The sequence below is a fragment of the Stegodyphus dumicola genome, chromosome 1, assembly GCF_044657685.1.
Source record: "Stegodyphus dumicola isolate Sdum_Otavi_A_Nest chromosome 1, ASM4465768v1".
Classification (NCBI taxonomy): Eukaryota; Metazoa; Arthropoda; class Arachnida; order Araneae; family Eresidae; genus Stegodyphus; species Stegodyphus dumicola.
In genome coordinates, this window is record NC_140768.1 from 105,039,768 (window position 1) to 105,053,163 (window position 13,396).

Consider the following 13,396-nt stretch of genomic DNA (forward strand, 5'->3'; position numbering starts at 1 on the left):
CTTACATTTTCATCAAAAATGACTGTACAGTTAGGTTCAATCAACTTATCTCCTTTCAAGGTCCAAATGGGTTTCCCAACAAGTTTCTAAAAAGTAACAAAGAATAAATTTTATTACTTTAATAAAAAATAGGTCTGTATAGCACAGCAAAACGTCTATGCAGAGGACTAAAAGTCCACACTGCTTTGGATGAGGTAGTATGGGTTTTAGAGTTTTACAGATCAATAGAGGTGGCCAAATAGCTCTGGTGACCCAATGTCCCATATGAGTGTTGAACCAGTTACCTGCGGACACAGACAGCCATTGTTAGTGAGCTTGCCAAAGAGATTTGAGAAGAGATAGAGGGGCTGATGGCCGGTATCTTCTGTAGGCTGGGCAATGAGAGAACAAGGCCATAAACCCAGTGCAGTGGGACTATACTATACAACCAATGGTAAATTTCTGGTGTTCTGTTCACTTCTACCTGTATTTATTAAACTGCTGCCCAGACAGGATAGTGATGGTGATTGCCATACTGAAAGGGGCAGATTCGAATCCTGATGGCATGGAAGTTAGTAAGCGGCAAGAGCAAACTCAAAATACATGGCGAGACAAAAATCATCTCAACGGGTTGGTGGTAGGGGAAGAAGTGTGAGAGACTCTCCCAAAATCCATGGACACTCCCTTGGAATTCCATCTAGAGTGGAAGCTTAGCAGTTAGCAAAGCCCAGCAGTAACTAATATGCCTACTTGGATGTACAGGTGTCAGCCTTTCTTCAACTAGTACCTACACTCGTTAAATTAGTTTGGACAAGTTAGTGATTTGAAAAATATTTTTAGAACTTGAGTAATATGCTGAGTAACACTTGATGTATTTAAGCGCTATTGTGCTGAACAACTAGGCTGAAAACTGTTTTTTCTCATTTTTGTCATATTTTGTCAGTTAGAAAGGTATAAAGTTTATGTTTAAATTTGTTTTCTATCTTTTTAATGGCATCAACAGCAAGGATAAATGTGTGATCACTTGTGCATGATGGTAATGATTTGACAATTTCTACATAATATACAGTATTATCTGTTATAAAACTGATATGTAGAACATTGGTTGACTGTGGATATTAGATTAGATACCGTTTGATTTAACATCACTGCATTTCTATTTGTTCTTAACACATTTATCACTGTTTCTATTTGTTTGTTGGGCGCTTCACGTTGGTGCATTATGGCGGGAGCGGGCGATTTTTTGAAAAATCCTCGCAAATTTTGTTGTTAGGTAAAATCCCTATAAATTGAAAACTACTTTTAATTTTTTATGAAACTGATTTTCTCAACTTTCTCAACTTCATCGTTATTATGAAAGATAAGCACTTTTTGTATAAATGAATATAGATGGTTATTTAATTACGGCAAAGCCTTGAGGGCTATCTGCCTAAGGGAATGGATGCATTCGTGGAGGACTTTCTAAGGGAAACTGGCTCGTATACACGTTACACATGGGGAAAACCACGAAAACACCCATGCAACCGTTCGCGGGATTCGAACCTCGGACAGAACTACCAGTGTTCAGCAACTTTACCGCTCGGCCGCTGGTGGGCCTAAATGAATATAGAATATACAGTTGAAAGTACAAAAAAAGAAAAAATTTATAATTTTCGTCAATATTATTTATTATTGAAATTTTTCAATAAACAAATAACTTAAGTAAATAATGAACACTAATAATGTTTTATAGTGTGATAGCTCTCAAAACATTTACCTCTATGAAAAGGTACACTGCAAAATTTACACATAAAACAAGTTTCACTTCGCACTTTTGAGATGCACACACTCGACATTTTCTTTTCTTTCTGGTTCCAACAATTTTTTCTAGAACATGTTTTTTCATATCCATTGTACAATCTTCCTGGTGGATCTTGTTTAGGCATCCTTTTCCTGAAAGTGAATGGTGCTGGCTCTTGATTGTTATCTTCGGTTCGTACTGAATCAGTAACCCAATGCAAAGCTATTTCATATAAAAATTTCTTATAGTTTACATTGTTGCTTTGTGTTGAATTAATAGACAACAAAGGTATTGAACAATGCACAATTTATCATGTACATTGTTACTTGTTTTGTCCATTTCATCGTCTTTCGTAGTATTGAATAGTAAGACAAATACTGATCTGATTGGTCAACACCTTTCATAAAGTTTTTATAATCAATCAATGCATTTGGTTTAGTTATTTTTTGGCATTTTGTTCTGTCAATATGACTCTCTTTCATTTCCGCCGAATATATAGACAAAAATAAGGCCCACTTCTTTCTTTGATAGCCAGATTTGAAGTAAAATATCCCCTTTACGGCGAAAGATTGTCTGTCCTTTTCTGAGATTTGTCTTTTTTAGACACTCAGGTAAAACTTTATTTTTTCTGATGGTTCCCCATACCCTACTTTCTTTCGAAAACGGGATTGAGTGTTATCAACACTATTATAATAATTATCCATATACAGATGGTGCCAGACATCTGTATATGGAGATAAAACTGTCTGTACTGTCTCTGTCAGCCGTGATCCCCTGAACAGAATAAATTTCAAAATTACAGATGTATCCTGTATCGCTCTCACATAACATTCTCACGAGTATGCCATATTTTATGAGTTTCTCCGCATTATAAACTCTGAAAAATAACAGTCTTCTCCAAGGCATAATGACTTCATCCAAGGATACTCACTGTTTAGGTTTGTATATGTTCACAAATTTCGGAAGAAAATAATCAATTATGGGCCTGACTTTGGTCAATCGGTCTGATTCATTGTTGATATTCTCGTTATTGTTGTAATGCCAAGCCTTCCATATTTGCCGAATCTATCTCTAGACATTGTTTTTGACAAAGAATGGCATTTCTGTGCAAGGATCTGTGGTCCAGTACTTGTCTCTTCTATATTTTCAAACTTGCTCCATGAAAATAATCAGTCCCAAAAATTTCTTCATTTCCGATATCGTGATATCCTTCCATTTCACACTTTTTTAATTATTTTGAAATTATTTATATTTTGGTAATAATACCTATTTGATTCTTCTACAAAATATGTGAACAAGTCATCTCCAATAAACAAGTTAAACGCATCAGTTGTAGATTCGGGAACAGTATCAACATTTATCCCAGGGGGACCTAAAAACTTCTCTAAGATCAGTGTATTATCAGTCGATGACTATTCTTCATGTTCATCAGAACTTGATTCAGACTCAGATGGAATAGCTCGACAGATAAATCTTCAAGGTTGTGGAGTAACGTCTTCTTTGTCACTCTCCTCCTCACTCTGCCTATCGATATCACTATCACACAAAAAATCTGACAAATTGTCCGCACAAATTTCCTGGTCACTGTATCTCATTTTCTCAGTATTTAGATATAAAAAATAACTATAAAAACAATTATTGAAAGAGTTCGATAGCAAATTTGCTTCAAGATAATTATAAAAAAATACAAAATATCACTAAAAAACTCACAATTTTTGAAAATAATATAGGTTTGCAATGTGGAAAATACCATTCTTCCTAAGGAGACGTCTAAACACCAAATTCTACCCGAATTCACTAAAAACAAAATGACTCAAAATTCGTAAATTTGCAGGTATAATGTGTTGTGATGAGCTCATTTATTGCTATTATTTATGACCTTACCACCCCATACCTAATCTGTTGTGGGAATGTTTATACCTGCGTAGTACTATGTATAACTAAGCGGCATAGAAAACATACACACATGTAGTAACTCGTATTAGCTACGTTTCCCGTGTTCTACCAGCAGTCCATAAAAATTGTATTACTACGTAATTCGCCCTCTATGCACAGATGGCAAAAAACGGAATGTTACGTGTCCCTGCTCATTTATCGCTATTATTTATGACCTTAACTTTCCATACCTAATCTAATGTGGGAATGTTTATACCTGCATAATACTATATATAAATAAGTGTCATAACAAACATATACACATGTAGTAACTTGTATTAGCTACGTTTTCCGCGTTCTACCACCAGTCCACAAAAAACGTATTACTATGTGATCCACCCTCTATGCACAGTTGGCAAAAAACGTAATTTTATGTGTCTCGACTACAATGTATTAATATATATGCCGCCCAGATAGGAAAGTGGTTAGTAACTCTGATTGCCATACCGAAAGGTTCGGGTTCAAATCCTGGAGAAGGTATCCTGTAAATCGTCTGTCCTTTCATAGGTGGCAATGGTGGCCCACTTATTAGATGCCTCCATAATAAAGTGAACACCGCTTCCAGCCTTAGTAGTGGCCAGTTCCTATAACAGCTAGTACCTGCCAGTAGAGAGGGGGGATATTATCTAATAATGTCTCTTTTAGGTACAAGCTTATGTTCAGAATACAGGATCTCCATTAATTTCATGCAATGAGGGGTTTTCTATAATTATAAAATGATCCCATCCATTGCATAAAAACTTATGTACTTGATGATCTGCATTAGATTTTTTTAGAAGATGGCGTTTTTACAATATATTTACTTAGATCATGCACTATGTGTGCTCATTTTCAGATTTATACTTCAGACTAGATAGGTATTATGCTAACAGGACTTGTTTAAAACATTTTAAACAATTTCACTTCTCTGATTAAAAATTATTGATTTTTATTACCTGATTGAAATCAACAATACGAGTATTTGAAAAAAAAGTTCAAAGGCAAATTCTTTACCATTTAGTAACTACCAAATCATAAAATTCACCCCAATTCCCTTGCCAAAGTCTTCCACTAAAAATACTTCTGTATAAAAATATCTAGTCATGGAGTTGGAGTCATGTTTGGTGGAGTTCTTAGTATAAAGCTGCTATGTTTGGTGCATGTGCATACATTTTAGATGGAATACTACCAAAACTCTAGGTATTGTTATCTTGTTCAGTTTATTTGATCATGTAAAGCACATGAGGGCTATATGCTTGCTATTTTGTTTGATCAGTTTTCAGCTATAGGCAATTTAAATTAGAACTTCAAGCAAAATACACATTCAGCATTAATTGCAGAAGAAATAGTCAACAGAATGCGGTACAGGAAAACTATTTGATACCAAGAAAATTCGAAAAAGAAAATGAAAGCTTGAGTACTTTTAAATATGATGAAATCTAAGTTAATAATTAATGTACGATAAGGCATTTTTTCCCTCCTTCCAGCATGTTTTCATGGTGTAACGAGTATGCATTCGAGCATGCATCCCTGGTGTAGCACCACACTCAGTGTGTATTTGAGAAGTCCAGGTTCGATTTCCTGCAAGGGCACTGTTAATCTTTCATGTCTTCTGCTTCAAAATAACCTAAATGATTCTAGAACAAAATATTATTTGGATAAACTTAGTAAAATACTATTGGAAAGAGGGTCAGTTTAAACAACTATAAAGCACCGGACCACTAACTTAGTAACCTATCATCTATTGACATACAACAAAATTAAATACAAATACTAGCTCATTAATTATTGTATGAATTTTCATAAAAAGCTTTTCAGATGTCCAAAGTAGATTATGACTATGCAAATCAAAATAATTTAATAAGAAAAATTACACTGAAAATCAAACAGTTGAAAAATGAAGTTTTCAAAATTTAAATTAAATCAACATGTATAACTTATGGCTAAACTTTTTTTCCCAAAGTTATTTTCCTTAATAAAGACTGAAAACTGGAAGATGTGATGAAAGATGGGCAGTCAGTAGCTAAAGAGATTTCCTCTTTTCAATTTCAGTGTTGCATAGCTGCATGAAAATCAGAAAATAGAAATTCATTAATTCATCATCATCAAAAAAACAACAGCTGATCAACAATGATGATGGCATTTATTTGACATAAGAACTTTGTTAGGTAACAAATAGAGTACAAAGTCTGTAATCCGGATGTCCATAATCCGGACCTCAAAGCTACAAACTTTATGCGCGCGTTTAATGTATAATGGACGGTATAAGCTAGGCTAAAATTATCTAAGGCATTTCAGTTAATGTTGCAGATTGCGCTGTTCCTTAATCTTCTAATTGGATCTGGCTTATTATTTTTTGCAGACTGTTAGAACAGTTTTATAAAAATTAAGCTTGAACTTTTAATTATGTCAAAAACAGTTTCCAATTCTGAAGCTGCCAAAGGATCTACAAAGCGAAAGCATGTTTCGATGTCCATTAAACAAAAAGCGGAATTGCTGCAAAAATTGGATAAAGGCATATCCGTCTCAAAATTATGCAAGAAGTATGGCATTGGAAAGTCCACTATATATGACACAAGAAAAAGGAACTTTTTGAATTTTTTGTGGAAGCATCTTAAACAACTCACATTAAAAGAAATGTTTAATAAAGTAAATAAATAAATATTAAGCTTTTTTTTTTGTAAATTTTGATACTCTTTAGATCATAATTGTTCTTTATTTCATAAATTACGATTTCATATTTTTAATTGTATAATTTCTGCATGTCATCTTACCAGATTTAAATTGATAATCTATAATCCAGAAAAACCCCTAATCCGGAATCGTCGAAGTTGCGATGAGTCAGGATTACAGACTTTGTAATGTACTTCATACTCAATTAAGAAAACAATGAGGGAACTTACATTTTTTTGGATACCATCAACTTCAGTCTGACTACTTTCGGCTAAATTTTCCAGTACAGAGACCCACATCTGCTTATCACTGAAGTTTAGAGCCATAATATACAAGCACCTAATTTTTTTTTTTTTTTTTAAATTTGAAAATAAAATAAAAAAATATTATATATGTAAATACTCAAATACTTTTTACTGCATTGTTGTAATACTATGCATTCAGCTAGTTACTTTTTTATATCTTATATGTAATTATTGATTTTTTTTTTATATATATATATATATATATATATATATATATATATATATATATATATATATGTGTGTGTGTGACAACATTCAAATTATAAAAATAGCTTAAAAGTGAAACTCCAGATATGCTCTTCGCGGCCCTTAGTGACCGGTCCTTCCCAAAATTTCCAGGAAGTTCGTGCTGCATCAAGCCTGTGCCCATGTAATGCCAGAGATGTGGATCATTGAGACTGGTTGTCATAGATATTTATTATTCAGCTGCAAGAATTAGCGTTAGCTGAACTGCGAGTTTACTCTGCAAATGATTTTAGCGATCAATTATATTTCTTGTGCATTAAGAGAAGGAATCCTTTTATATATATATTCTGCTTAAGCTATTTGAAGATATTTATTCTGCTGTGTAAAGTAAATTTTTATAATAAATTATTAATTTCTCCCTACTTATCCAAAGTGAACATTCAGAAAGAGAACTGGTAGCTGACAACAATATTGTAGAAATAATTACTCAACTGACCTCACTATTAAGTCAGATATGCAAAGGATAATTTAAAATGCTAGTTAAATGATTTAATGCTATGCTTTAAAAAAAAAAATCAGGTTTACAGTTTGCCAATGAAAAAAAATAAAGGAGACTAGTTATAATCAATATGAAAGAAAATACTTATCTTTTATTAACATGTTCACTGCCAAAGCAGGTATGGTGCATCTGTTCACATGGAACAAGATCCTATCTGCATTTTTATTATTTATTTTCCTATCTGCACCTAAACATTATATGCATTTTCTATAGCAATACTCACACTAAGTGATTTAGATAAGGCAACCAATAGCAAGTTAGCATATAACTGGCAGTAAACTCAGTTTGCAATCTATGAGTATTCTCGTAGATAGCAGCAAACATGCTAACTCATCCACAACCAACTTCAAGACAAGATGATGAAAAGGTTTCATTAAATTGAGAAGAAAAAGAAGATTTAATTTGTTTTCTTTTTACTGATAGTTGAAGGCTTGATGAAAAGGTTTCATTAAAATGAGAAGAAAAAGAAGATTTAATTTGTTTTCTTTTTACTGATAGTTGAAGGCTTTAGTTGAAAAGAAGCAAAAGTTGCTGGACTTATAAAGATATTTCAATACATAGCAATGTCTTGTCCACTTCTCTGTGTTAGAACATTTCTCAGAATGGCTTTTTTCCTTCTCATAGCAAGAAATTCTACAAAACTATCAAAAATTGTACATTTTTTATTACAGAAATTGAAAGAAAATTTTTGGAATAATTAGATGTGAAAAATCATTCATTTATCAAAAATAAATACAGAGCTAAAAATTGCAATTATCTCTGTAATGCTGGCTTTTTGCATACACATAAGTACGAGAAATTATTTATTTTACATAAAATAAAATCGGCTTTTTGAACACATGCAGGTAGTAATAAAACATTTTGCTTTATAGTTCATAATTACTACACATCTCAAAACTTTAATAATACTTTAATATTTCATTTCTGTATAGTCTATAAAAGTTTATTAACTTGTAAGAAAACTTTACTAAGTGAAACATTAAGCATATGCAACAAAATGTATCTGTCAGAAAGCAGATGTTTCACAACAAATTCAATAGCAAAAGAAAATACCCTAAAGACTTGTTCTTAGAGTCTGCTAACATCTGAAACAGAAAATTAAACCAGAATAAATAATGTGGGATACTCAAAAACTAAAACTTTGGAAATACCCGTACATGATCTGCAAAAAAAGTTGCCTATGATGCACGGGTAAAACTGTTAAGCGGTTAAACCACATCGTAGTTTGGCTAAGCTGGAGCCATGCAAATTATCCTTTGTTAACTTAACAGAAGTTCATGCTTCTTTTGCTAATGCTGTATTTTACTTTATAGTGAAAACTCTTCAAAGCTCATCTTTAATATTTTAAAAATCCTTTCTAATATTAACCAAAAAGATATCTAAATGTTAAAATATTTTCATATTATCCTGCTATGCTTGCCTTTATGTGCAAACATGCCATTGCATTCAATGTTGATCTATATCAATGCTGAGTTACTCCATACATATCACCCAAAGTATTTATGAATACAGATTTTAACTACGACAAAGAGTGAATGTTGTTCACGTTCACTCTTTGAAATTTCTCAATTGCCAGTTTCAAGTGATGAAAATAGACTATGAAAGATAGAGGGCAAAAATAAACACGAAAAAGGAAACACAATGAGAACAAAATCCATATCAGGAACAGAAAAAAATAATTTTAAGCATTATATAATAAAAGTAACAGAAATTTTATTAATAGATGTTCAGAATCAGTGTCATGGATTAAATAAATGCTAAAGTTCTGATATTAGTGTCAAATGAAATTTATTGGTAACACTGCCACAATAAAAAATAATGCAAAACTGAGAAGACAATACAAAAGTCCACTAAGAATGAGGATAACTCCAATACAAAAGTTCCTGAAAAATACGAGTCATCCAAAAATTTGGACCACATTATAAATAGTTGTACTGTGCGTAAGTACTAATACAGTGATTTTGCACAGCAAAAAACTACTTTTACTTTCTGCATATATGATTACCAAAAATGCATAGCTTTTAAAAATAAATAAATAAACAAAAAGTTAAAATCAACTTTGCAAACATTAGCATTGCAAAATGGGGGGAGGGATAAAAGACCTGTTATAAGTAAGCTTACCCGGCACATTCGTTTGACCAGTACTGTCCCAGTTTCACGATGTGGACCCTGCATGGTGTGGTGCTGGTGGCCAGTTTGTGATTTTGTCCCAGTTGTTTGGTAAAATTTTAAAAGTGCTAATTATACAAGAAGTAAAAATACTGCAGCCTCAGGTAAAATGGCAATTCAGCAATAAGGAAAAAAAAACTCTGTTACATTCATTGTTGCCAGTCTATATATATTGTACGAGGGCATTTCGAAAAGTAAAGATACACCGTACGCCAGAGGAAAAGAAAAGTTTTGGTGAGTAAGTTGGCAACACAGGTGTTAACCTTGAACCATTAGCTTTCTCCTCGCGGTCATTCGGCATTTCAACATTGATTCTGGTTGGAGTAGGTTGCGTTTAAAATGGCTGTGCTGATTCAGAATGCCGCCAAATGCGAAGTGCGCTCCGTCATACGTTTTCTTCACACAAAAGGTCAGCGACCAGCGGATATTCACAAAGAAATTGTTTCTGTTTACGGGAACATTATGAATTGACAAAATGTAACGAGACGGTGTCGTCATTTCTCTGAAGGTAGGACCGATGTTCATGACAAACAAAGAACAGGTCCGCCATCTGTGATCTCTGATGCCCTTCTTCAGAGAACAGAGGAAGCAATTCGTGCGAATGGATGTCTCAAATTGAAAGAATTGCATCAGATCATACCGGAAATGTCAATGACAACTCTGTATGAAGTTGTGACTGTCAAGTTAGGGTACAGGAAATTGTGTGCGTGCCGGGTTCCAACAGGCGGCAACCTTTATGATTGTGGGATACAAAAGCTTGCGTACCGACTTAACAAATGTTTGGATAACGGGGGTGATTATGTCGAAAAATAATAAATAACCCAGTTAATAAGACGTAACTGACGTTTTCTAAATAAATGCTTTTTTTTTTAAGGAATGAGAACCATTGTATCTTTACTTTTCGAAATGCCCTCATATCTGGATCTAAGTACTTTTTATAATGTCTAGATCTGGGACCACTAAATTTGCAATTTCAAATTTCATGGACCACTAACATACATCATATAGCCTCTAAATGTCTTTTCCCAAAAGCAGCAATTGTAAAAGTTTTTTTGGTTAGCTAATTATAAAGTTTAAAAAATTAAAAATTGTGAAGAAAAATTTATACAAATTTTCAATCATTTAAAAGAAAAAATACTTCATTTCCCAGTCTTGAGTAACAGGAAGAATATTCTCAATAATGAATATTATATGGTCTGAAGAAAGAGGCAGGATGGCTGAATCGACTGTAAAAGCTTTACAAAGATATAATATTAACAGTGAATTTTTTATGCCATTAAAAATAAAAAAGAATTTTTAAAGAAAGTAGTAATAAATATTAATTTCTTAATAATAAGATATATTCAATTGAGCTGTTAAAAATTTCTTTTAGCTGTTTTTTTTTTTTTTTTTTTTTTTTACAATTTATTTGTATTGAAAAATACAATCATAGGTACTTTCCTAGTAGATTTTATTGTCTGTTGTATTTTCCCCAAACTGTCCCACTTTGGGTAAAAAATATTATGGTAAGCATAGTTACAAGTATTAAAGTATTCGTTTTAAATCTAAATTAGTTACCTTTCTGGCCAACAGGTGGTACGTGGAATATATTCAACCTTCAACACATATGGAAGATCAGAAGTTGCAGCATAAGTCAATTCCGTAGCAGACACAGCACTAGTCACTACAATTTTTTCTTCGTTGTTTCCAAAATCTAAAGTTGATAAAGCTCTGTTTAAATCTTTCTCTTCAGAATTTTCAAAAATATAGAGTACAGTCCCAATAAGCTTCAGATATCTTCGATCCCAACCTTGCTTATTACTTCTAAATAAAAATTAATAATATGAGTTTCTTTTATATAATTAGCTAAACAAGTCAGTTTTATACGTTGAAACAATAATAAAAAATGAATTAATTAAAAATAATAATTAAAAAAATCTGATGTGTACACCACATGACTTCCTTGTACGGGATATTAAATTATACGCATTTTTTTCTTGAATTTCATTTAAATTGATTGGATCGATTTAAATCTACTTCGTCGACAGCGCATAAACCACAATAGAATAAATGCACTCTTTAAAATTCACTATATTTGTTTACTATAACGACACTCTGAATGCACAAAATTTATATCATTTGAAGAATTATCTTATCGTTGCCACATGTTCTATTCAAATACTATAATAAAGCTAGAACGATGTTTGAAAGAAATTAAGCAAACAAAACAGAAAAGAAACAGTTTTTCACAGACGATTTAGTATTTCTCAATTAATTAATTCAGTTCTCCTTTCGCGACAAAACAAAAATACATAAAAACTCAAAATATCTGTATTAAAAATTACGAAGTAAATCTTAAACACTTATTTCCTCGAAAAAATTCCAGAAAGGATTAAGCATGATTTAATTCGCAATAATAAATGAAGGCATTATTTTTGTTGTTGCGAAGCTTAGTCTCTCCAGATTGGCAACAAATCTATATATAATACAAATATGTCCGCCATGTTATTTAAAACTTAACCGCACTTAGACAGCTTTTAAATTGTTGATAATTGTACAAATATTGCTTCCAGAATTACGAAAGGCATAAAAACCTTAGACGGAAGATAAGAACAACATAATTCAATGATTTTTAAAGCAAAAAATGTACAATTTACAAACATATACGAGTAAAGGAACTGAGATCACTGTGCCGAGTAACAAAGGAGATATATATATATATATAAATAAATATAGTATTTATATACATTTGGTGCGGCCGATTGCAACCAAAATACGAATTGCACATCTACATGTTATAGCAGTGCTATATACAAAATTTCAACGTTCTGAGGCTACTCGTTTTCGAGTTATGCGAGATATGTACGTTCGTACAGACGCCACGAAAAATTCTCTTCAGAATTAATTTTAAAGCAGTTTTATAATTTTTTTGGAGGAAACGAGTCTTTTATTCTGTCCTTACGTACAGATATCACGCAAAAACATCGTTAAATTGCATTCGATAGCGGTCAAAATGGATATTTTTTTAAAAATATGCTGCCTGAAACTTTTCGCTATTACAATACTTCCTTTTTACTTCGTACAAGGAAGACTAACTCCCTTGGAGAAATCAAGTTTTTTTTCCTCCCCACCATTTTTAACCCCTTTGCAACAGCATGTTGCTGAACTGAAAACTCTCTGCAGATGGGTGTGCCATATATACATCAGTCCCAAATGCCACTAACAGCTGTGTGATGCACTAGTGCATGGCTGCTTGCATTGATCTTCCAAACGGGTGTGTCCAGGGTTCGTACACATTTCTGCAGATGGAAATTAAGGACTTTTAAGGACCATTAATGAAAAATATTATGGACCTTTCAGGAAATGGAGCTGAACAACTATACCACGAAGGCATCCCAAAAAGGTGGGAGAAATACCTTATATACCCCTCTTTTAAAGGGTTACTGGGGTTTTGGGGGGACCCAGTCACCAAATCCTGGGTGCGGAGAAGCATCATCCAATACCCTTTTAGTTTGGGCGCCACTGTGGAGACATTAGGTAATTTGGAAGCAAGCAAGATGAAAAATTAGCAACACCTTCGCCGGGAACCAAACCGTGGACCTATGGAATACGCATCCAGTGTGCAGACCACCACACCACGAAGGCATGCCGAGAAGGTGGGAGAACTGTCTTATAACATAAACATCACTATCTCATAAATATGGTCCGTATATGTTGATTTTTTCTTTTATGTCTAATTTTGCCATGTACTTAATCTATAGGTTTAGTAAATAGCAGGTAGATGTTATGTCAAATGGCATAGATTAGAATGAGAAATAAAATCATAATCAGCATGATTCATAACAGAAGATT

General features: G+C 32.9%; 1 protein-coding gene across 6 annotated transcripts in view; it reads right to left on the reverse strand.

The window, feature by feature from the left end:
• LOC118202431 (citron Rho-interacting kinase-like) overlaps positions 1-13,396 on the reverse strand; it is a 284,352-nt gene that overhangs the window by 43,305 nt on the left and 227,651 nt on the right. For all 6 annotated transcript variants that reach the window (XM_085818648.1, XM_085818656.1, XM_085818639.1 and 3 more), the window contains 3 exons: positions 11,123-11,368; positions 6,577-6,685; positions 6-86 (listed from right to left, as the gene is read on the reverse strand). In XM_085818648.1, the coding sequence (XP_085674774.1) occupies positions 6-86; positions 6,577-6,685; positions 11,123-11,368 (436 nt within the window). The remainder of the gene's footprint in view (positions 1-5; positions 87-6,576; positions 6,686-11,122; positions 11,369-13,396) is intronic.